This window comes from Nerophis ophidion, linkage group LG13 (genome assembly GCF_033978795.1).
Source record: "Nerophis ophidion isolate RoL-2023_Sa linkage group LG13, RoL_Noph_v1.0, whole genome shotgun sequence".
NCBI classification, from domain to species: domain Eukaryota; kingdom Metazoa; phylum Chordata; class Actinopteri; order Syngnathiformes; family Syngnathidae; genus Nerophis; species Nerophis ophidion.
The window spans coordinates 47,165,120-47,192,380 of NC_084623.1; the positions used below are offsets into that span (position 1 = coordinate 47,165,120).

The 27,261-nt window shown below is 37.1% G+C and overlaps 1 protein-coding gene across 1 annotated transcript in view; it reads right to left on the reverse strand.

The window, feature by feature from the left end:
* The window catches only part of clpb (ClpB family mitochondrial disaggregase), a 93,158-nt gene that overhangs the window by 17,635 nt on the left and 48,262 nt on the right, over positions 1-27,261 (reverse strand). The window contains exons 8-9 of the mRNA XM_061919122.1: positions 6,031-6,108; positions 1,861-1,916 (exon numbers count right to left, since the gene is read on the reverse strand). Of these exons, the coding sequence (XP_061775106.1) occupies positions 1,861-1,916; positions 6,031-6,108 (134 nt within the window). The remainder of the gene's footprint in view (positions 1-1,860; positions 1,917-6,030; positions 6,109-27,261) is intronic.

The following is a 27,261-nucleotide window of genomic DNA, read 5'->3' on the forward strand; positions in this document are numbered from 1 at the left end:
CAACATAAGACGCTGAGATCATTATCCATGCGTTTGTTACGTCTCGTCTCGACTACTGTAACGTATTATTTTCGGGTCTCCCCATGTCTAGCATTAAAAGATTACAGTTGGTACAAAATGCGGCTGCTAGACTTTTGACAAGAACAAGAAAGTTTGATCACATTACGCCTGTACTGGCTCACCTGCACTGGCTTCCTGTGCACTTAAGATGTGACTTTAAGGTTTTACTACTTACGTATAAAATACTACACGGTCTAGCTCCATCCTATCTTGCCGATTGTATTGTACCATATGTCCCGGCAAGAAATCTGCGTTCAAAAGACTCCGGCTTATTAGTGATTCCTAAAGCCCAAAAAAAGTCTGCGGGCTATAGAGCGTTTTCCGTTCGGGCTCCAGTACTCTGGAATGCCCTCCCGGTAACAGTTCGAGATGCTACCTCAGTAGAAGCATTTAAGTCTCACCTTAAAACTAATTTGTATACTCTAGCCTTTAAATAGACTTCCTTTTTAGACCAGTTGATCTGCCGCTTCTTTTCTTTTTCTCCTCTGTCACCCCCTCCCTTGTGGAGGGTGTCCGGTCCGATGACCACGGATGAAGTACTGGCTGTCCAGAGTCGAGACCCAGGATGGACCGCTGGTCGGGACCCAGGATGGACCGCTCGCCTGTGTATCGGTTGGGGATTTTTCTACGATGCTGATCCGCCTCCGCTTGGGATGGTTTCCTGTGGACGGGACTCTCGCTGCTGTCTTGGATCCGCTTTGAACTGAACTCTCGCGGCTGTGTTGGAGCCACTATGGATTGAACTTTCCCAGTATCATGTTAGACCCGCTTGACATCCATTGCTTTCGGTCCCCTAGAGAGGGTTGGGTTGCCCACATTTGAGGTCCTCTCCAAGGTTTCGCATAGTCAGCATTGTCACTGGCGTCCCACTGGGTGTGAGTTTTCATTGCCCTTATGTGGGTTCTTCCGAGGATGTCGTAGTCGTAGTGCAGGGGTAGGGAACCTATGGCTCGCGAGCCAGATGTGGCTCTTTTGATGACTGCATCTGGCTCTCGGATAAATCTGAGCTGACATTGCTTAACACGATAAATAATGAATAATTCTACTTGTAATCACAGCGTTAAAAATAACGTTCAAAATATAAAATATTGTCATGCATTTTTATGTTCAAGAAGTTGGTAAGAAGTCATTTATTTATTATTGGTTAGTGTGGGGCTTCTTCAGACCAACAAGCACTGACATGAGAGCCAGTTTCAGGGTTACAATATAGTTTTATTTTTCAATAAGTCTCTCAGTTGCTTTCCAGCAATTGTCTTTTTCTCTTTCGTTCTCGCTCGCGCTCTGTTTTCTAGCCCCAAGCCCGTCTCTCCTCCTGGCTGCTGCTTATAACATAGCGACAGGTGATCATATAAAAAGGCCCAGGTGGGCCATCTACGCACCTGTCGCTGAATTCGAGGCCTGGCAACACCCTAGTTCGCTGCAGGCCCGCAGGCCACGCCCCTCCACAGTTAGCTTCAGAATAACAATGTTATTACAAAGAATAAGAGACCTCTCAAGAAATGTTGGTCTTTCTTAAAAATGCACGCGTTTTGTTATGTTCAGTGTTAAAAAAAATATTATATGGCTCTTACGGAAATACATTTTAAAATATTTGGCTTCTTGGCTCTCTCAGCCAAAAAGGTTCTCGACCCCTGATAGTGGTTTGTACAGCCCTTTGAGACATTTGTGATTGAGGGCTATATAAATAAACATTGATTGATTGATTGAAAATGTGGAAAAAGTGAAGCACTTTGAGTACTTTTTGGATGCCCTGTACATCGTTGTGTGCGGTATAAGTGTGTTCATCTTTTTTTTTTTTACCTTTTTGATGTCCTTGTGCATGTAGCGCGCCACCTGTTTGGCCAACTCCGTCTTCCCTGTAACACAGCATCAGATTATTTTGTCATTCACCAGCACGCATATAAGAAGTTCATTGTCTAGTCTTAAAAATAAAACAATGCATGATTTTTTTTTTTTTCCCGAAGCACATTTGAGAAATTGTTGTTGTTGCACACAGAAGGCGGATCTTTGTCTTTAAGTGCTGGCCTTAATCTCACAGAGACCTCCATCATCTGGAGAAGCTCACTTTATGATTGTCTGGAAAATATTCAGCATAGAAATGCTCATATTAGATATTGATGTCTGGTGTTTGGTATGCAGATGGGTATAACCCTGTGTGTGTGTGTCTTGTTGCCGTGTTTAATATTGATGTCTCTCGGCCACTGTTTGTCGCTGAGGGCGAGAGAGAATATGAACAGTCCCTGCCTTCATCTATCTTTCTGGCTTGTCAGCTCACCGTCTTGGCCTTTCTTAGCAGCCGCTCCATCCCATAATGCCACACGCTGTCTTTTTCTCCCAACGCAAGCACTTTGTCTCCATGACGAGCTTTTACATGAATGCCAACCTGGTTTAGAGCTGATTGATTAATTGCTCATTTGGGAAAGATTTAAACTAAAGGTGCCCTAACCTTTTTTTTTGTACTAAAATGCAATTTTGGTTGAAAATTTGGGTGAATGCTTAAGAGTCAAAGATTAAAGGCCTACTGAAACCCACTACTACCGACCACGCAGTCTGATAGTTTATATATCAATGATGAAATATTAACATTGCAACACATACCAATACGGCCGGTTTAGTTGACTAAATTACAATTTTAAATTTCCCGCAGAGTTTCTTGATGAAAACGTCGCGGAATGTTGACGCGTATTTGTGACGTTATTGGTTGGAGGGGACATTTCACTCCAGCACCACAAACGGCTAAAAGTCGTCTTTTTTCATCGCATAATTACACAGTAATTTGGACATCTGTGTTGCTGAATCTTTTGCAATTTGTTCAGTTAATAATGGAGACTATAAAGAAGAATGCTGTTGGTGGAAAGAGGTGGATTGCAGCTGCCTTTAGCACCAAAACACAGCCGGTGTTTCTTTGTTTGTTGTGAAGCTTTAACACAGAGCGGTCAAGCGAACATGTTTTTCCACGTCAACCAGCAAGTTTTTGGATGGTAAAATTGCAATATTAAGTTGGCTCTTACCGGAGACTTCAGTGGATTATGCAACCTCCTCCTGCAGCTCAAAAAGGCAGCTGTGATCTTGGCTGCTCGGCTTCTCTCGGAGACACTGGTGTTCACCGCAGCCCTCCGACTTTCAGGTATGACTTTACAATCTCACTAAAACACTATGAAAACACTAAGCAGATAAAGGATTTTCCAGAATGATCCTAGTAAATGTGTCTAATTACATCTGAAACGTTTCCACTACCGCCGTCTGAAGCCGTCGCCTATTTTTTTTTTTTTGTGCTTCACTCTAACTTTCGTCATCCAGGAATCTTTCATCTTCGCTCAAATTAATGGGGGAATTGTCGCTTTCTCGGTCCGAATAGCTCTTGCTGCTGGAGGCTATGATTATAAACAATGTGAGGATGTGAGGAGCCCTACAACCCATGACCCGTCAGGCTTTTTTATTAGCGACCAAAAGTTGTAAACTTTATCGTCGATGTTCTCTACTAAATCTTTTCAGCAAAAATATGGCAATATCGCGAAATGATCAACTATGACACATAGAATGGACCTTCTATCCCCGTTTAAATAAGAAAATCTCATTTCAGCAGGCCTTTAAATAAAATGCTAACAGTTAGCACGCTGAACAAAAAAAAAACTAGAGCAAAATGACCTAAAAAAGATAACATGCTAACAATAGCATGCTTACAGAAAGCCTAAGTCAGGGGTCTGCAACCCAAAATGTAGAAAGAGTTCATAACACTTGTATAAGACTTCTCATTTTTTACGGCTCCGGACAGATTTTAGTTTTGTATTTTTGGTCCAATATGAACTTTTTTTGAAGGAGCCATAGAGAAAGTTCATATTGGACCAAAAATACAAAACTAAAATCTGTCCGGAGCCGTAAAAAATGAGAAGTCTTATATAAGTGTTATAATGAAGGCAACACATGATGTAAGTGTCTATATTATCTATATTAGCCTACTATCAAAATGGCTTTATAAGTCTTTTATAAGTGTTATAATGAAGCCCCCGCTTATTCGAGGTTGGGCCGCGGGGGTAGCAGCCTAAGCAGGGAAGCCCAGACTTCCCTCTCCCCGGCACTTCGTCCAGCTCTTCCCGGGGGATCCCGAGGCATTCCCAAGCCAGCCGGAAGACATAGTCTTCCCAACGTGTCCTGGGTCTTCTCCGTGGCCTCCTACCGGTTGGACGTGCCCGAAACGCTTCACTAGGGAGAAGTTCGGGAAACCACCTCATCTAGCTCCAGACTGCAATCATGTTCAATTAATACAGTCCTTCTCATGTAGTGGGGTGTGTGTGTTTGACCCAGGGGAACATGCTTTATCAGTATCAAGCCCCGCTTTGAAAAGCTGCGCACTACAAAACCTTCTCATTGTAGCCAATAATCCTGACTTCCTCATTTTGATTAAAAAAAAAACAAACTGCACAAATGGTTTAATTCATTTTTGTTTTGACTTAGATTTATTATTTATTTAAATGTATTTTTCGGTATCAAATAATTAAAGTCGCTCAACAAATGTTTATAGTTTATCCATTCATCCATTTTCTACCGCTTATTCCCTTTGGGGTCGCTGGTGCCTATCTCAGCTACAATTGGGTGGAAGGTGGTGTACACCCTGGACAAGTCACCACCTCATCGCAGGGCTTTTTCAAATTTTAGGCAAATTGATGCACTTTAAAACTTTTTGTTACAGACTAAAATATAATTAACGTTATTCTTTGTTGTAGTCGGGGGTGGGGCGGAGGCGTGGTTGGTGTGGTTAAGAGGGGAGGAGTATAATTCACCAACTCGAGTATTTCATATATATGTATATATATATATATATATATATATATATATGAAATACTTGACTTTCAGTGAATTCTAGCTATATATATTTATTTTATTATATATATAAATAAAATAAATAGTTGAATTTCCGACGGCACCTATCAAATACACAGTAATAACAACACAGTTGTTCTACTAACTGTACTGTGCTTGCTGGTTACTAAAAAAAAACAAACAACAACACTTACCTTTCACTATTTGAGTAACCTTTGTTCTGCCATTTGCGTTTTGGCGAGCGATATCCGAATCCGGGAACATATCCTTTACGGATTTGTTGTAGACATCCGCAAATGAGAACGGGATATTACTTCCAGCTATCAGCATAGCCATCTTTGTCTCAGCATAAGATACACCATCGAGTGTCCATTTTGCGAGGTGGCCCATAATACTAGGTTGTGAACGATGCTGCGCTGCAGACGCTTTGTGCTTCGCTGACCGTTCATGACTGAGTATATCCGTTCGGGCGTCGTGTTCAATGGAGAAGTCTGTTCTACAAAATTTACAGGCAAGATACCCCCCCCCTTCGAACTCTCCTGGATAAACTGAAATTTTTGTTTCCAATCGTTCTGGAACTTGCAAGCGTATTTCTTCATTTTGCTCGTCGACGGTGTAATATATTGGGTTGTAGTCAATAACCAGGCGACGTGATGAAGTTACGTCTCTTTACTGTGGGCTTCAAAACAGACTCCCTAATGCATGTTCCTTGACTGCACTTAAATTTAGAATATATGTAAAATATATTTACATTCTATTCTATTCTATGTACAGTAGATGGCAGTATTGTCCTGTTTAAGAGGGTCACAACATTGCTGAGTCAGGTTCTCACAGAGCTGGAGGGGGCGTGGCCTCCAGCTCCGCCTGAATTTCGGGAGATTTGTCCCGGGAGGTTTTTGGGAGAGGCGCTGAATTTCGGGAGTCTCCCGGAAAATCCGGGAGGGTTGGCAAGTATGTCTATAAGTATAAGTTGTCATTTCCAGAAACTTCCGTTCCCGTTGGTGTGAAAATAACACAATATATTTCCATTTCGTGTTCAAAACTATCATATACATCATAGTAAAGTCTGGCGTTTATGGCAGCGTCTTCAACCTGATTAGAACAAACGAGGAAAGGAAGTGTTGGGGTGTAATGGACCGAGTGATTTACCAATTCCTGACGAGCCGAGGAAGAGGAACACGAGCGGATGCTCTTCATCGTACCAGCCGTTCTCCTTCCTTCTGATGGCTGCAGGGTGAGAGAGAGACAAAGACAAAAAAAAGAGGCTATTATTGGAAACATTTGCATTTGTTGACTTTGCTTTCATTCTGAGTTTCGCCCAGTCGACCCGAGTTGACCTGATGGTGGCGGGTATCCCAGTAACTTTGATTAAGGGCCGTGAGGGCAGGGATGAGAGACGGGTCAGAGGCATTTGGGTGCAAAATCATGGAGAGAGAGAAAGGATGGAGAACAGAGTGAGGGAGCAAGACGAAGAGATCTCCAGAAAGCTGCCCACAATGCTTTTCCTTCCCCCCACAGTCAGTGGGGCCATTAGCCAGCGGTAATTGTGTTAGCCTCCCTGGCGCGGCCAGGGCAAAATCAGTTTAGCATGGATCGCAGCCTCACACACACACGTTTGCTTAAAGAGGAGTGCCTACCCAACCCTGCCATCACCCCAGCAACCAAACTCTCACGTACACAAAGGGAGTCAAGTCAAGAGTGTATCTCTTGTGGTTTCACAATCTTCACTTAAACCAGCAGGCATTTTCCTGTGTAAGTGACGCCCGCACAGAATGGATGGACGCAGCTGACCACGGAGGTAGCAGCAGAAGATCTTGTTTAACAGAAAAGACTGGAAAAGACATGTGAAGTTTCACAATTCTCCAAACCCGGTTGTGTTGAGCGCAAGTCCAAAGTGTTTCATACGTCACAACAGCCGTTTTCGTTGACGTCATGCGCTTGATTGCCGGATGTTCTTGCAATGTTGCTGGCTTCTGCGGAAAAGACATGTGAATAGGTGGGCAGGTAGGATAGTATAGACCTATGGGTGTAACAGTACATGTATTTGTATTGAACCGTTTCGGTACGGGGGTTTCGGTTCGGTGGTGTACCGAACAAGTTTCTAAGCTAAAGTCTAAACAAGCTGCTTTGCTTCTTCTGCCTCTGTATGAGCACCCAGCATTGTCCCACCCACACAACCATCTGATTGGTTACATATATAGCAGCCAATCAGTAGTGCATATTCAGAGCGGTAACAGCCAATCAGCAGTGCGTATTCAGAGCGCATGTAGTAAATGCTTCAGCGTCGAGCAGATAGGTGTTTAGCAGGTGAGCATAAGGCAGCGTATTCTCCCCAAATGATAATAAACACCTCCCAGTCGACTACTACTAACATCACTATGAGCCCATTGACCTTCTAGAAACTTAAACTGCAGCTCAGCTCGCTCGCAGTTCTGGTTTGAGGTGAAGGCTAATTAGCTTTCAGCTTAACGTTAGCTCATTTTGCGGTGTGTGTGTGTTTGTTTTACGGACAGAAAAGCTTTGAATGGCAGGGTCCCTGCTATCACATGTTGATAAAAAATATAACATTTACATAATAAAAATCAACTACAGGCTTCTCAAATGATGTGATAAATTAAGCATGATGAGTTGACTTGAAACTGTTTAATGTTGCACTTTTTATATGTAGAAGAAAAGTTTTGTCATTTTATTTAATCTGGGCAACAATTTGAGGCAGTTTAATGTTGATTAACGTGGGTAGAATTATTACAGAGTTCCCAATGTTAAAAGGATAAAGCCATTGTTTACAAAGATGGTAAATAAATAACCAAAACATTTATATTTTTTTGTTTTCTTACTGTACCGAAAATGAACCGAAACGTGACCTCTAAACCGAGGTACGTACCGAACCGAAATTTTTGTGTACCGTTACACCCCTAGATAGACCATATTTATCCTATTGTGGGGTTTCAACGCAAGTACAAAAAGTCCACACACACAATAATATAAAAACCTATGAAAGCAAGAAGAACCTGGGAGGATGCACAGCCAACAATGCAACACAGAGCCGATTCTGTCCTAGGCCACACACTAGCTCTCTGCCAATGTCCAGTCCGGATGAGCGAAAATCCATCCAGGGCAGACCTGGGCAAATTAAGGCCCGGGGTCCACATGCGGCCCGTTGAGCTTTTCAATCTGGCCCGTCGGACATTCCCAAACAATTTTTTTTAGATCTTTAAGATGGAAAGTGTAGCTGCCATTTTGATGTGCGGTGACTTTTTTTCTAACAACCGTAAGTCTTGAACTATACAAAGTATTTCAATGGTTGGAATCTGCGCTTATGGATGATATACCAGTTACTATGGTAATCTAATTAGTTACTATGGTCATCTAATTAGTTACTATGGTAATGTAAGTCACAGCAGCTCAGACGAGGCACCAAGCAGTGTGGGTGGAGAGCGTTTCCACAGACGTGGAAGGAGATTTTCACAACAAAGCTCTAAATCTTAGTGATGTATCTGATATACCGGATTGTAGGTGGGTTTATTTTGTACCCTTCGCGTTCATATTTCACTGTTTGTTGCATTTTTGTTGCGTTTCACTTGATTGTAAAATGTGTCGATCGAAAGGGGGTGTGACGTTCATATTTTGTCAATACTCAGTGTTTTATCCATCATAGAAAAATGCAAAATTCCTCTGTTTTTTAAGGCGGTTTGTCATAACGTTTTTAGCATTCAATCAGACATTATTTAAAGGTTTTGTATTAGTGTTCATAAAAATAGATATACCGGCCCCCAGACACATTTTTTTCTCTAAATGTGGCCCCCCGAGTCAAACTAATTGCCCATGCCTGGTCCAGGGAGACTGACGTGTACAATACACTCAATGCTAGCTCCGCAGACCTGATTCTTCCTGGTCTCCGGTGCAAACATGGCCATGGCCAAATACTCTTCAGAGGCAGATCCGAAGTTCACCAAAAAGCACCGCAGAAGTCACAAAAGTGCCACCCCTTGTTGCGCAGTTCCGAAAACTCAGTGGCCTAGCGGTTTAGAGGGTTTGCCCTGAGATCGGTAGGTTGTGAGTTCAAACCCCTGCCGAGTCATACCAAAGACAATAAAAAAGGGGACCCATTACCTCCCTGCTTGGCACTCAGCATCAAAGGTTGGAATCGGGGGTTAAATCACTGCTTCCCTCACCTTTCAGGGGGTGAACAAGAGGATGGGTCAAATGCAGAGGACCAATTTCACCACACCTAGTGTGTGACAATCATTGGTACTTTAACTTTACTTTAAACAAAAGGCAAAGAAATCCCACATGAAAACAAGAGAAACATTAAGAACACAAAAAGAGGATACACAATAGCACAGAGCTCTTGCAACCAGCAGCCACTACATAGGCACCGTCTTGGAAAACAAATCTGAATGAAAGAGGCATTCAAATCAGAAATAAACAAACTAATAGGGGCTAGACTGAAGGCTTTGTTGGCATGTGTGCTGTAGTGGTCTCCAATGAATACAACTTGGCAAAATGACATATTTACACCTGCTGGTTTTTTGTATCAAGGAAGGAGCTGTAACACTTGGGTTCAAAATTTCAATAAAAGAATTTCTTATCTTGTCTTTTTGGGAAACAATGGAACTGTTCGCCTTGCAATCATTCTTATGGACCTGGAGCAGTTGCAACATAGTGATCACACGTTGCTGGGTTAAGTTACATCTTGAGGCCCCACAAAGATCTTGACATCAATGGTCCTTCAAAAGACCAAATACATTAATCTTCTTAACCCTTACACAAGATCCATTAATAGTTGGCCGTAAGTCAACGTTGTCAACCGCCGCTTCTGTTCCTTGTGTAAACAAGTCTTTTGTCACTTGGTGACATCTTCTGATCCGACCAGGAGTTTGTACGTAAACTTGTCTGGTACAGTTTCCAGAATATCGCAGTTTGTCCAGTCAATGTGACCCATGTCCATAATACCATACAATCTCTGTTGGACTGCACTTTTTTTTTTTTTAAATCACGCTCAATGAACCAGGTTGATAACTAATAAATAGTGGTAAAAACACAAATACGACACAATTTGGCTGTTTGATTTACTGGCACAAAGGAAATTGTACGTTTTCTGTGATCGTCCCTTAACTACGAGGCAGGGTGCTAACATAAACAATGCTTTATCTTCCTAAGGTGGACTTTTTAATACTAACCTATAAGGATGTAACTATCAAAATCGCAAGGTATGATATTATTGTGGAATTGCCCCACCTTCATAAAAAAAAAAAAAAAAAAAGACTATAAAAATGCCATAGTGTGTAAAATGAAGTGTTTGAGGATAAACACACTTACTGTAATTGAATACAAACAAAATGCTCAAATAATCTAATCCATTTTATTACTACAAACTAGGGCTGGGCGATATGGCCTTTTTTTAATATCTCTATAATTTTAGGCCGTATCCCGATACACGATATATATCTCAATATTTTGCCTGAGCCTTGAGTTAACACTTGATGCATATAATCACAGCAGTGTGATGATTCTGTGTGTTTACATTAAAACATTCTTGTTCATACTGCATTAATATATGCTCATTTTAAACTTCCATGCAGAGAGGGAAATCACAACTAAGTCAAATTAGCAAAAGTGTATTTATTAAACAGTTATTAAGCAGTGGCACAAACATTCATGTCATTTCAAAACGGAAAGTGCAAAATTGTCAGACATTTTAAAACAAGCTATTAGTGCACTTTGGTGAATGATGTCACTAAGATGACGTATCAAAACACAAAATTAAAGTGCACTTTTTGTACAGAATGCCACTACAATAGTTTAAAACAAATAAAGTGCACTTTTTGTGCATGATGTCACTAAGATGACATATCAAAACAACACTAAATTAAAGTGCACTTTTTGTACAGAACGCCGCTACAATAGTTTTAAACAAATAAAATGCACTTCTGTTCATGTCACTAAAATGACATATTAAAACAACACTAAATTAAAGTGCACTTTTTGTACAGAATGCCACTACAATAGTTTAAAACAAATAAAGTGCACTTTTGTACAAGATGGCACGAAGATGACATATCAAAACAACACTATATTAAAGTGCACTTTTTGTACAGAACGCCACTACATTAGTTTTAAACAAATAAAATGCACTTCTGTTCATGATGTCACTAAAACGACATATTAAAACAACACTAAATTAAAGTGCACTTTTTGTACAGAATGCCACTACAATAGTTTAAAACAAATAAAGTGCACTTTTTGTACATGATGGCACTAAGATGACATATCAAAACAAAACTAAATTAATTTGCACTTTTTGTACAGAACGCCACTACATTAGTTTAAACCAAAAAAGTGCACTTTTGTGCATGATGTCACTAAGATGACATATCAAAACAACACTAAATTAAAGTGCACTTTTTGTACAGAACGCCAATACATTAGTTTTAAACAAATAAAATGCACTTCTGTTCATGTCACTAAAATGACATATCAAAACAAAACTAAATTAATTTGCACTTTTTGTACAGAACGCCACTACATTAGTTTAAACCAAAAAAGTGCACTTTTGTGCATGATGTCACTAGGATGACATATCAAAACAACACAAAATTAAAGTGCACTTTTTGTACAGAATGCCACTACAATAGTGTAAAACAAAGTGCACTTTTGTGCATGGTGTCACGAAGATGACGTATCAAAACAACACTAAATTAAAGTGCACTTTTTGTACAGAATGACACTACATTAGTTTAAAACAAATAAAGTGCACTTTTGTACATGATGGCACTAAGATGACATATCAAAACAACACTAAATATGCACTTTTTGTACAGAACGCCACTACATTAGTTTAAACCAAAAAAGTGCACTTTTGTGCATGATGTCACTAGGATGCCATATCAAAACAACACAAAATTAAAGTGCACTTTTTGTACAGAACGCCACTACAATAGTTTAAAACAAAGTGCATGGTGTCACTAAGATGACGTATCAAAACAACACTAAATTAAAGTACACTTTTTGTACAGAATGACACTACATTAGTTTAAAACAAATAAAGTGCACTTTTGTGCATGATGTCACACAAGATATTTCAATAAGTGTCACATAAAAATGAGCTGCATATCAAATAGTTTATGTCCTACGGTGTTGATCTGGAAATGGTTGCTTCGGCATTTTGTGGGTGTGGCACCGAACGGAGATGTTGATATGCAGTTTGAAGCACTCTTCATTCTCTAGCGGGTGACTTTTCAAATGATGCTATATATTAGCAGTGCTGCTACTTTTTGGAGCAACGCTTCTGTCGCACAAATGTTCAACGTATTCCCGTTTGAAGCCAAACCACCGCCAGATGATGCACCCCGTGCTTTTTTTTCCTGGGAATTAATTCTTCCTTCATTTGTTACCAGATTCGCACCTTCTCTCTCTCGTATTACCACTCGCAACACACCATTAGCAGCACAGCTAATGTTACCCATGTCGCTACCTCTCTGCTCGGGGAGGGCGTGTGACGTTGCAAGCAAGATATATGTAAGAAGTTGCGCTTGTTTTAAGTCTCTGTGAGAAGGAGAGACAAGAAAGAGGGAGAAACGCATGCAGTTTAATGCCCGCAGCGAAAAGCAACTGCGTGAGAACGTATACTCGAATATCACGATATAGTCATTTTCTATATCGCACAGAGACAAACCCGCGATATATCGCCCAGCCCTACTACAAACATACATTTTTAATTGCAAATAAATTGTACGGAAACACCATCTGTTTCAAGCAAATAACCAACAATTTAACCTTTAATAATGTAAATATCTCAAAAATAGATGTCTAGTTTCGGTGGCTTCACTTATATTCTCTCGGGTGATGGTTTATCGAGTGGCTTCTCATATGCTTTCCCTCCGTCGTGTTACACCGTGATTCACTGTGTCGTCTTGGAAACGCTCGAGACGAAGATAGCGCATTCAATACACATACCTCCGCCAAAGAGGTCATGATTTTGCCAGCGTTTGTTAGCGACATAACTCAAAATCGTATGGATGGACTTTGATGAAATGTTCACAAAATATAAACATTAAAAACAATTTATGTCATCTACTCCGATCCCATTTCTTCTTACTTTTACTTAACTGCGATCCATGGCCCCAGCTTCCGGTCCTGCCCTCTGGTACCGCGCTGCGCAGAGGATTATTGGAGATGTAGTTTATTTTTAGAACATGGCAATGCAAAAGCGCCAGAAAAAAAAACTACACTCACTCCGGTAAGTTTGTGTTTCATACCGTCAGATGTCAGTGCATTATTGTGATGGTTTTGAAACCACAATACTGCGGCATCTACAATACAATTACACCCCTACTAACCTACCATGCTATACCTAATAATCAGACCATTAAGTGCATAGCTGCATTGCTTAATTAAGTCCAATAAAATTGAAAGATGCATTTTGCCATCTCATTACAGGTTTGTAGTTTATTTGGTCCACGTGTTTTGTTTTTTTTACTTCCGTAACATAGTCTTTTTTGGCTATTTACATTTCCCGTGTTCTTCCGACACCAGTGTTTTTCATCCACTGTGCTTGGCACACTAGTGTACCGTGAGATATTGTTTGGTGTGCCGTGGGAAATTATGCAATTTCACCTAATTGGTCGGACAAATATTTTTTGCAAACCAATAATTATAATCTGCAAACAATGTGCCGTTGAAGATTGTCTGTGCTGTCTGGAGATCAGCAGAGTAACCATGTAATATTCTTCCGTACCAGTAGGTGGCAGGAGGTAGCTCATTGCTTTGTAAGCCTACTTTAAGACAAGAGAATTAATGATGGTTATGGTTTTTTGAAGTTATATCAAACAATTGCGTGAGGTATTTGATGAGAACGACTATATATTGTCAGAAGAGGCTATTGGAGTTTCGTTTTTAACATTTTCAGCTGGTGGTGTCTGTCATGTATTGCAGTGGTTCTCAAATGGGGGTACGTGTAGCCCTGGGGGTACTTGAAGGTATGCCAAGGGGTACGTGAGATTTTTTTTTAAATATTCTAAAAAATAGCAACAATTTAAAAATCCTTTATAAATATATTTATTGAGTAATACTTCAACAAAATATGAATGTGAGTTCATAAACTGTGAAAAGAAATACAACAATGCAATAATCAGTGTTGACAGCTAGATTTTTTTGTGGACATGTTCCATAAATATTGATGTTAAAGGTTTCTTTTTTTGTGAAGAAATGTTTAGAATTAAGTTCATGAATCCCGATGGCTCTCTATTACAATCCCCAAAGAGGGCACTTTAAGTTGATGATTACTTCTATGTGTAGAAATCTTTATTTATTATTGAATCACTTGTTTATTTTTCAACAAGTTTTTAGTTATTTTTATATCTTTTTTTCCAAATAGTTCAAGAAAGACCACTACAAATGAGCACTATTTTGCACTGTTATACAATTTAATAAATCAGAAACTGATGACATAGTGCTGTATTTTACTTCTTTATCTCTTCTTTTCAACCAAAAATGCTTTGCTCTGATTAGGGAGTACTTTAATTAAAAAAATGTTCACAAGGGGTACATCACTAAAAAAATGTTGAGAACCACTGATGTATTGGTTACTCTAATCACAGGACAATACCGGAACCATTGTAAGGGAAACTTAAGGGGTGGGGGACACATGGTATGATGACATGTGTTGTGTGTTGGACACTTTGAAGTGGGAAAAAGACAATTAGTTTTCTTTTGGTGTATTATTAGGCTTAAATTGCTAATAAGTGAACTAATAAGTGACAAGTTTGGCACTGAACAATGGCGACAAGGATGAGATAGTGTCCCCCTGGATTTTTTCAATGAAAATAATGTGTCTTGGCTCAAAAAAGTTTGGAAAACACTGTCGACACTACATCACCTTCTTTTTTTGGGTGCTGATCCGTACTCTGTGTCACGCATCAATTGATTGATTGATACTTTTATTAGTACATTGCACAGTACAGTACATATTCCGTACAATTGACCACTAAGTGGTAACACCCGAATAAGTTTTTCAACTTGTTTAAGTCGGGGTCCACGTTAATCAATTCATGGTAGACGCTACGCTTGCACAGAATGTGACAGTAAACCCAACTTAGCCAAGAAGAACTAGAATAGTAATAATATCGTTATTATTAATACCAATCTTCTGCACCAATAATTCAGTTTAAAATCACGTGCACCGTGGAGCCCATCTTTCTTACTGGTCACCCGAACATTTTACGTGTCATTGGGTCAACCGTTAAATAATAGTTATGTATCAGTCAGCTCTGTGAACCACTTCACTACCTCTGAGAGCGCCATGTGTATAATGAACTTCATGTCGTCAAATTCAAAAATCAATAGACGTTTATATATTTCTTTAGGTTTTGGTATACATAATGTGAAGACTGACTGCCTGCGAGCGACCACACCCACCGGAGCCCAGATGACGCAAGAGATACATCTTGATTAACCTTAATGTCATGTCCAGCCTTTTCAGACCCAACTGGGGTGGGAATCTTTGGGCTCCTTATGATTCGATTACAATTCAAGAGCTACGATTCCATTGTAAATTAATTATTTACGCGTCTTTAATTGTAATTGTGTGAATGCTCCAAAGCATGGTTTTCTTACCTCTCCTCTTCTTCTTCTTCTTCAGATTTTGGCGTGCTCTACCGTGTACATTTTTCACCCGATTCAAACATTTCCAACTTCAAACTGTTCAGCCTATTTGGGAATCTGTGGCTTTCCCTTGACATATTCCGAAAATTCCCAGATTTCCCAGAATTCCAGGTTTACAGGGACATTTCTTCCCTTCAAAATGAATTGGCTACTTCCACCAGTTCCACATTTTTCAACCGATTCAAACCATTCTACCGTCAACACATTTCCACCATCTTGGAAATTCGAAGTACCTTTTTTTCCAAGTTCAAAAAAATTCCAGGATTTTCCAGAATTCCTGTTTTCCAAAGCTCTATTTCCACCCTTTTTTTCCGGCGACTACTCCTTCCACATTTTTCAACGCAGTTAAACTGTTTCACCGTCAAAACATTCCTCTTAATTAGGATAGAAAAAAATTTGCTTTTTGAACTGGAAAAATTCCCGTTTTTTTCCTGAAATTCCATGAATTCCGTAAAACCATTTCTCAATTCAACATTTCTCGACCGATGTGAAAAATTCCAACACCAACTATTTCAACTCGTTCAGGATTTTTTTTTTTTTTACCATTTTCTGAAAAAATACCGCTTTTCTTGAAATTCCCATTGAAATCAATACGACATTATTCAAAGTTCCACAACTCCCACATTTTTCATCTGATTTAAACTGTTCCAACTTTGAAATATTCAGCTTGTTTGGGAATCATGTGCTCTACTTCAACAATTCTAAAAAAAAATCCAGGACGTTAGTCGAAATTCAGCCTTGGAGCATTCACACGAAATTCCTTCAGGAATTGCCTCATCTAGTATTGTATATTATCATTTATTGTCAATGTACTATACCCATCCATCCATTTTCAACCGTTTGTCCTTTGGCTGCTAATGTATGCGTCATTTCCAGTTTTCTGATGTGATCGAGCACAGCATAAATATGCAGTTAAAATGATAGAAGACTGGATAATGTGAGCACTGTATCAGCCTGCTAAGCGACATGATTACGTGGTGAGCAGGCATCCTGGTCGTTTTAATTTCCGTGAACTCTACGACCACGGAATGCCCAGACACTTTGCATCCGTTCACTGTCTGCACTCGGTTCAAAGAGGTTTGTTGCAGCTACCTATTCACATCTACGGCTCAGTGTTGTCCCACTGTGTAGTCGCTCTCCTGATTTTTTTAGTTGACTTGCTAATTTCCTCTTCTTAGGTGGTTACCCGCGGTTAGACTTCTGTTGAAGTGTACAAAACACTTATTTTGTTGCTGTTTCATTACTTTACATTCAAGCTACCTTAGCGATTGGCATGGTTTCTCGTCTCCTCCTTCTGTATTTTTGTCCTACATTTGTCTGTGCTACTTTTGAACGTTTACGCCCCAATCGTGACGCATCTAACAACCGATCATTTTCCCCACCTCTCGTCCAAACTATACGTATACGTCCAGTCCACTAAAATGATGTATTGATATGAACATTTCATATCAATACATAGGATGTATTGATATGAAATCCAAAGACATGCACCTGGGGATAGGTTGATTGGCAACACTAAATTGGCCCTAGTGTGTGAATGTGAATGTTGTCTGTCTGTGTTGGCCCTGTGATGAGGTGGCGACTTGTCCAGGGTGTACGCCGCCTTCCGCCCGATTGTAGCTGAGATAGGAACCAGCGCCCCCTGCAACCCCAAAGGGAATAAGCGGTAGAAATGGATGGATGGATGAACATTTCATAACACAGCTACTGGCACCATTATACTATTATTATTATCATCATTATTATCGCAGTATTGTGAATGTGCTCAAAAAGTACTCATATACCTTCATAGAAAAGTTTTAAATATTAAAAATCAAATACAATAAATAAATATCCATACAATACACTCTCTTGGCAAAATAAATGTTACATTATAATATTGTTCAAGCCACTTAAAAGCCATATTTTTTGGGGGAAATAAGTCTAAAATATGTTCATCTTTTCCTGTTTTATTTTAAAAAGTTGGTGATTTTTTTAATGATAATGAAAAAAACATGTCTTGGTTGGGTCACATCCGGTTTATTCGACGTCACGCAAATTCATTTCCTGTTGTTACATTGCTTCAAATATAGATACATCACTCTAAGACAGTGACATTTTTTTTTTTAATTCAAGTACCCCCTAATCAGAGCAAAGAATTTTTGGTTGAAAAAAAGAGATAAAGAAGTAAAATACAGCACTAAGTCATCAGTTTCTGATTTATTAAATTGTATAACAGTGCAAAATATTGCTCATTTGTAGTGGTCTTTCTTGAACTATTTGGAAAAAAAGATATAAAAATAACTAAAAACTTGTTGAAAAATAAACAAGTGATTCAATTATAAATAAAGATTTCTACACATAGAAGTAATCATCAACTTAAAGTGCCCTCTTTGGGGATTGTAATAGAGATCCATCGGGATTCATTAACTTAATTCTAAACATTTCTTCACAAAAAAAGAAATCTTTAACATCAATATTTATGCAATATGTCCACAAAAAAATCTAGCTGTCAACACTGAATATTGCATTGTTTCTTTTCACAGTTTATGAACTTACATTCATATTTTGTTGAAGTATTAGTCAATAAATATATTCATAAAGGATTTTTGAATTGTTGCTATTTTTAGAATATTAAAAAAAAATCTCACGTACCCCTTGGCATACCTTTAAGTACCCCCATTTGAGAACCACTGCTCTAAGAGAGCGAGAGAATGATAAGAGTTTGCAAAGCAGCAATTAGGGCAAAGGGTGGCTATTCTGAAGAAACAAGATTATAAAACATGTTTTCTAGGGGTGTGGGAAAAAATATATTCGAATTTGAATCGCGATTCTGACGTTGTGCGATTCAGAATCGATTCTCATTTTTAAAAAATTTGATTTTTTTTTTAATCAATCCAACAAAACAATACAATAACCATAACAATGCAATCCAATTCCAAAACCAAATCTGACCCAGTACTTTTTTTTTTTTACTTTATAAATTTCAACATTTACAAACAGTTAAAAATAATAATGAAAGTAAGTACAAAAACAGTACAAAACTGTATAAAAACCATACAAAACAGCGCCAGGGGGTTGTAAATTCAAAGTAACTAAAATAGAATGCAAAAAAATATATATATCAATCAATCAATCAATGTTTACTTATATAGCCCTAAATCACTAGTGTCTCAAAGGGCTGCACAAACCACCACGACATCCTCGGTAGGCCCACATAAGGGCAAGGAATATATATATATATATATATATATATATAAAATAAACAAAGTGCAAAGCCATAGGCTCACTCAATCTCAATCAATCAATCAATGTATTTTATTTCGGCAATCTTCACATAAAACAACGAACAACAACAAGAAAAGAAAAAAAAACAAAAAACAAAAAAAAACACTCATTTGTGCAATGATTGAGCCGAAAGGGTGTAGGTTGAAGCAACGCTTATATAAACCTACCCCATCACAACAAGAACAAGGTTCAAAATATATAAAATCTAAAACATGCTTCACTTATATTACTTTTTTTTTTTTAAACAATATATAAGCAACATATATGTAGCACACGTCTCATATACACAGTTTAACATTTAAATCAAACATATACATCTGTACACTTATATATATATATATATATATATATATATATACACACACATATATATATATATATATATATATATATATACACAAATCATTTAAATTCCATATAAAGTGGTAATATATACATTTTAATATAACCTATATGTATAATTATGAAATCATAAATTGTATTTATATACATATTATATATTATTGTCTTTCTAAAACAATGTTTGCTCTTCTTTCTTATATTTACTAATGATAAATGATTTAAAAAGCTTTTTAAACTGGTTTATGTTGGTGCTGTGTTTTATTTCATCCTTTAAACAGTTCCATATTTTAACCCCTGCTATTGTTATACTCATTCGTTTCTGCGTTGTTCTACAATATTGGATCTTAAAAAGTACTTCTCCTCTTAAATTATAATTCCCTTCTCTTTGTAACAATCTTCTCTGTAACCCTGTTGGAAGTAAATGTTTACTTGCTTTATAAATCATTTGGGCAGTCTTGAGTTGGATGAGATCTGGTAGTTTTAAATCAAATGTTTTTATAAATAATCCATTAGTGTGTTCTCGGGGTCCTGTGTTATGTATCAGTCTGATGGCCCTTTTTTGCATTATGAATAGTGGTTGGATGTTCGTCCTGTATGCATTTCCCCAAACGTCTAGACAGTAACTCAAATATGGTAAAACAAGTGTACAATAAAGAGTGTGTAATGTTTTTTGATTAAGAACGTGCCTTGTTTTACCCAGGACAGCAATACTTCTGGCCAACTTCCCTTTGATGTATGTAATGTGTGACTTCCAGCAGATCCTGTGGTCCAAGATCACACCCAAAAATTTGATTTTGTTTACTCTTTCTATACTAACATTGTCTATATACAATTTTACATCTATATCATTTCTCTTATTTCCAAATAACATAAAGTTAGTTTTATTTAGGTTTAATGATAATTTATTAGCATCAAACCATTATTTTAGTTTATACATCTCCATGGTGACGGTCCTCAGGAGCTGCTGCAAGTCCACATCAGAACAGAGTACATTGGTGTCATCCGCAAATAACACATATTTAAGGTTTTCAGTTACTTTACAAATATCATTTATATACATGATGAACATCTTGGGCCCTAAGACTGACCCCTGTGGTACCCCACATTTAATATTTAACCAACATGATTTTTTTTGTGATATCTGTACAAACTGCTTTCTATCAGAAAAATAACTTTTTATCCATTCCAGAACAATACCCCTAAAACCATATTTTTCCATTTTTCTAATAAGAATACTATGGTCTACTGTATCAAAAGCCTTCTTAAGATCTAAGAATACTCCTATTGTATATTTATTTTTATCAATACTATCAGTTATTTCTTCAATTAAATATGTTAATGCTTGTGCTGTTGATCGATTATTCCTTAAACCATACTGCCTATCTGTTAATAATTCATTTTTTTCTACAAAGCCATCGAATCTATTTATAAATATTTTTTCTAATATTTTGGAGAACTGTGGTAGTATTGAGATTGGTCTGTAGTTTGTGAATACGTGTCCGTCTCCCGCTTTGTGAATAGGAACAACTTTTGCAATTTTCATTAGTTGAGGAAATACTCCCATTTCAAATGAAAGGTTAAATAGATACGCTAATGGAGCACTAATTCCATCTATCACATACTTTAAAGTTTGCATGTCTATATCATCCACATCTTTGCTTGTTTTGTTCTTAAAACTTTTGACTATGTCCCTAATTTCTCTTTCTACTACTGGTTTTAAAAACATTGTTTTAGGGTTTGGGTTGATATAATCTGCTGCATCTATTTTTGTCCCTTCTACCTTTATCTCTTCTGCTAGTTTTGGTCCAATATTTATAAAATAATCATTAAATGTATTTACTATCACCTCCTTATCCTTAATCATGTTGTTATTTTCCATAAAGTATGGTGGGTATTGATTATCATCAGTTTTATTTCTAATAATACCATTTAATATTTTCCATACACCTCTTATATTATTCTTGTTATATTCCAGTTTAGTTATATAATAATCTTTTTTACACATTCTGATTATATTGATTAGTTTATTTTTATATTTTTTATATTTATTTTCATTTACTAAAGTTCTATTTTTTATAAATTCCTTATATAAAATATTCTTTTTTTTACAGGCATTTTGGAGTCCTTTAGTCATCCACGGTTTAAACTCGGCGTAGTTTGACTTCCTTTTATGATTTACTACTGGACAATTTCCATCATATAGTATTTTAAATGTGTTTAAGAATTCTTCATAAGCTGTATTAACTTATTTTTTATCATAAATAGTATTCCAATTTTGCTTTTGTATTTCATTCTTGAATTTGTTGAGCGTTTTTCTGTTATGATTCTTTTATAGACAGTTTCACATTCATTCTTAATTTTAATTTTACTGGCACAGTTGTAGACCACAAAGACTGGGAGATGATCACTTATATCATTTATCAAGATTCCACATATTAGGTTGTCATCCATTATATTGGTAAATATATTGTCAATTAGGGTGGCACTATGTGATGTGATTCTTGTTGGTTTATTTATCAAAGATATCAAACTCATACTGTGCATTGTGTCTATAAATTCAGCTGTTTCTCTATTGCTACTTGTATGTATTAAGTCAATGTTAAAGTCTCCACTAATAAATATTTCTGTGTTATTCAATTTATAAAATAATCCTTCCATAGCTTTGGTGAAGGTTTCTATTTTGGATCCCGGAGTTCTATATATACAACTAACTAGGATATTTTTTCTTCCTTCTCTTATAATCTCTACCGTTATACATTCCATTACTTGTTCAATGATAGATGTCATATTTTCAACTTTAATAAAGTTTAGATTTTTATCAATATAGAGTGCTACTCCTCCTCCCTTTTTATCTATTCTATCCAAATGCACAAATTCATATCCATTCAGACCAAAATCTACACTTTTTTCTTGAGTTATCCAAGTTTCTGATATTGCTATAATGCTAAAAGGTTTTACAAATTGACTTAAAAATTCCTTTATATGGTGAAAGTTTGCAGACAGACTTCTACTATTAATATGTATAATTGTTAATTGGTTACTTAATTGTATACTGTCATTATATTGTTCATCTGTATAATATTTGCAATTCATTGCTATGCCATTGAAGAAATTTTTTTCAGGGTCTATATCGTTTTCAAACATAGTGCAAAGTTCATATTTCACTCATTCATTTGCTGTTATATTAACATTCAATTACTAAGTTCGCAACATGATTTCTGGTTTCATCATTTGTACTTTTCAAGCTCCCCCATTTCTCTGATTACTAGAACCTTTGCTTCTTCAGGCGTGCCCTGTAGTTTTATCCAGACTTTGCAATTCCGTGTCCACGTGGACTGAATTTTCCCTTGTTTCTTTAGGGCCCTAGCCTGTCTTGCTATGTCCGAGTTTTTTTTTGTTAAGTGCTCATTAAAGTACACTGCCGTACCTCTTAATTTTTTAGACTGTCTCAAAAGATCAATTTTTACTTTCCTGTTCGTAAACCTTATAATAATTGCTTGTTTTGCCAAGTTATCCCTTCGAGGGAGGGTATGACAGGCAGAGATAGCATTACTGTCTATTTCAATGTTCTTAGACTGAAAAAACTGCAGGACCTGTTGCTCCAGGTTTTCTAGCTCCGTCGTGGACTCATCCCCACCATTCTTTTCACCTGCAGTTGCTCGAGCATATGAGCGGTGTTTGGTGTTCAAGCCACTGACAATCACATCATCCATTCTTGTGTATTGTTCAAGTTCATCAACACGTCTTTCCAATATTTTAATTGATTTGTCTTTTTCTACAATTATTTTTTTTAGCTCTCTAACTTCCTCCACTAGTTGACTAAGTGCAGTTTGTTGGTTTGCCACTCTGGACAACTCTTCAGACATAAAGTTAAGCGAGAGTTTTATTTCTTCCAGCTCGTCAACCTGTAACACTAAGAACCTCAATAAACAGAGCAATTGAGGAGACACAAACACGACACAGAACAAACCAAAAGTAGTGAAACAAAAACATTTATATTATCAACAACAGTATCAATGTTAGTTATAATTTCAGCATAGCAGTGATTAAAAATCCCTCATTGACATTATCATTAGACATTTAGAAAAATAAAAACAAGAACAATAGTGTCACAGTGGCTTACACTTGCATCGCATCTCATAAGCTTGACAACACACTGTGTCCAATGTTTTCACAAAGATAAAATAAGTAATTTTTAGTTTTGTTTAATAGTTAAAACTAATTTACATTATTGCAATCAGTTGATAAAACATTGTCCTTAAGAATTATAAAAGCTTTTTACAAAAATCTACTACTCTGCTTGCATGTCGGCAGACTGGGGTATATCCTGCTAAAATCCTATGTATTGAATGAATAGAGAATCCTTTTGAATCGGGGAAAAAAAATCATTTTTGAATCGAGAATCGTGTTGAATTGAAAAAAAAAAATCGATTTTGAATCGAATCGTGACCCCAAGAATCGATATAGAATCGAATTGTGGGACACCCAAAGATTCGAAGCCCTAATGTTTTCAGTTATTTCACTTTTTTTTTTTAAGTACATAACTCCACATAGGTTCATTCATAGTTTTGATGCCTTCAGTGACAATCTACAATATAAATAGTCAAGAAAATAAAGAAAACGCATTGAATTAGAAGGTGTGTCCAAACTTTTGGCCTGTACTGTATACTTGGTGAGAGTTTTTCCAGTGCGCCGTTTATCATTATACCGTTTATCATTATTACATCCATAATTACTATCATAAAAATGTGTCACTTCCTGTTCTGTTATTTTGATCTTTCACGACGCAGTGAGGCTTTACCTCCTGTGCGAGTGTTGAATTAAGTATGAATAACTGGTAATTGCAAAGAAGAGATACTTGAAGCAGAGGTAAAAGGAAATGGAAGCAGGGATGAAGAGGAACACAGATAATGGGAGGAAGAGGGGGAGGGAGACAGAGAGATAAAGAGGCCTGATGGAGATAAGCGGGCAGAGAATGAGGCAGAGAAACAAACGAGTGTGTCAAAGATGGCCGCCGAGATGAAACGTGACAAGCGCCGTCTGTGTTATCAATGGCTGCGTGAATGACAGCGTAACCTTCTGTGCGTGTTTTAGCTGATTGAGAGCGACTTTGACAGAAGGACGCATTGACATTTCTCAGAGGAGCCTGACAAGAACAAGGAAAGGAAGGAGGCAGAAAACAAATGAGCTTTCTCCCAGACACATACACACACATAAATGGAAGTGTGTATTGGCCAGGTCTGGTCGGCTCTAACATGATTATAGCGGGATGATTCTCTTCAATAACTCTTAGCCCTGAGAGCTAAACCTGGATCAATTTAACCTCCTTCCTGTGTGTTTGGAGTTTGTGTATTTCTACTTTGTTATGTGTGTGCGCGTGTGTAGTTTGCCGCAGGCCGGCTGTGTGACATCAACACTGCAGGAAGGATCAGGCTATCTACTAAAGTTTCCTCCATTGTCTGATGTTAATGCAAGAAAAACTGTATAAAATGACCAATTTGTCGACAAACATAATTAATTGGCACTGATTATATCAGTTTAATGTAAATATAACAAAACAACTCGTTTGCTGTTCTGCTATTAAAACATAAAATATAAAATGCAACGTTGTAAAAAACTAAAATGCATCCTACTGGGCATCTTTACCTAATTGGTGCCATTTGTTTGTTAAAACGATCAAATTAAATGTTTTTAAATACAATCTGATAATACTCATATTGAACCATTTTCCTTTGTTCCTATGGTGACGCATTTAAGTGACAGGGGTGTTTTTTTAGGCGTATAAATAGAAACTACATGAAATTTATAATGATAGCGTGTTGACACCAAGCACACTACAGTGATTCAACAAAAAAAGTGATTTCAAAATAAACTAACAACACTAAATATTAAAATCTGAAAGAGGACAGTACTGCGTTTTTAAATTAAATATCAGAATATACAGAAAAATAAATGGATTTTTATGGCCTGCATTTGAATGATGCAAATTTTTGCAACTTGTGGAATATTCCACATTGAGAGGTTGATATGTTTATATACCCTAGGACAGTGTTTCTCAAATGGGGGTACGTGTACCCCTAGGGGTACTTGAAGGTATGCCAAGGGGTACGTGAGATTTTTTTAAACATTTCTAAAAATAGCAACAATTCAAAAATCCTTTATAAATATATTCATTGAAAAATAGCAACAATTCAAAAATTCTTTATAAATATATTTATTGAATAATACTTCAACAAAATATGAATGTAAGTTCATAAACTGTGAAAAGAAATGCGACAATGCAATATTCAGTGTTGACAGCTAGATTTTTTGTGGACATGTTCCATAAATAATGATGTAAAAAGTTTCATTTTTTGTGAAGAAATGTTTAGAATGAAGTTCATGAATCCAGATGGATCTCTATTACAATCCCCAAAGAGGGCACTTTAAGTTGATGATTACTTCTATGTGTAGAAATCTTTATAATTGAATCACTTGTTTATTTTTCAACAAGTGTTTAGTTATTTTTATCGTTTTTTCAAAATAGTTCAAGAAAGACCACTAGAAATGAGCAATATTTAATAAATCAGAAACTGATGACATAGTGCTGTATTTTACTTCTTTATCTCTTTTTTCACCAAAAATGCTTTGCTCTGATTAGGGGGTTTTTGAATTAAAAAACATGTTCACAGGGGGTACATCCCTGAAAAAAGGTTGAGAACCACTGCCCTAGGACATGGCTTGATTATTATTTAATGTTGTTATTTTAAAGAAGTTATAGTTAAGATCAATTAAATAAATAATTATAAACAGTGTTTAACAAATGCCACAAATATTTGCCGACACAAGGTAAAAATTATTTTACTTTTTTTTTATTGTAGCAACATAGTAAACATTTTGGAGCGCACCAACGAAACTTGTGTATGCGTGTTGACATTTAAGCTTGCTGTAGTGTTGTTTGTATAACAAAAATAAATATATTATTGAGCCTGCATCCCCAAGTTTATGTTGGTTTGATGTACAGTGTGTATATATATATATATATATATATATATATATATATATATATATATATATATAGTGTCTTCAAAGTGGGCATTTTTTTAAACTAAAATAGGTAGAACCAACTATTCATGTTTACATTGAATCTTATGGGGAACTCTGCTTCCCTTTACAAATTTTTTTAAATTTATAAACCAGGTTCAAGAACTTATTAAGTTTGTAAATCAATGTTCCACTTCATATGTATACGCACCACAAATGTTTGGTCAAATTTGACTTACAGTGGTACCTCAACTAAGGAGTGCTCCAACATACGAGCGTTTTAAGATAAGAGCTGTCTCTTAGCTAATAGTTATGCTTTAAGTTAAAAACTAAAATCTGAGGTACAAGTATTCCCGCCACTACTTGACGAAGTAGATGCTGCAGTGAACTCCGTAAGATCCGACCAATACATCCCGGTCTTACTTGCTAGGATTAGCTTACAGCTAGAGATGAACACAACTTAGTTTTTTCAGGCATGGTAAGGATAAAAGTGAATGTGAAGGACAATGCGAAGAATAAGTGGAATATATTCATTGAACTAAAGAAAGAAATCATCAAAAACATGACATTGTGTGTAGCTGGTGAAGCAGTTGAAGCAAATCACTGCCAGTCTGCACCGTACTGAAGGCGAATGACTATAACGCCCGCTTAGGTTGTTAAAATAATTTCTGAACGGTAGATATTTATTCTTGAAAATATGGAGAATCTGATGGTGTTTTATGGAAAAGAAGCTCGAATGGAATACTGTAGAAGTCCACTCTTCAAGGTAAATGTTGTATATTATTATTACATTACTTCATAAAACTACTGTAATTGTTCAATTAATGCAGGGTTTCCCTTTAACATGACTAAATGTGCACCGCCACAGCACTTTCATTGCCTCCCCACTTTGAAAATATTTTTTTGTTTTCACTTGAAAACAAATAAAAGTAATAGGGACGGCGTGGCGCAGTGGAAGAGTGGCCGTGCGCAACCCGAGGTTCCATGGTTCAAATCCCACCTAGTACCAACTTGGTCACGTCCGTTGTGTCCTGAGCAAGACACTTCACCCTTGCTCCTGATGGGTGCTGGTTGGCGCCTTGC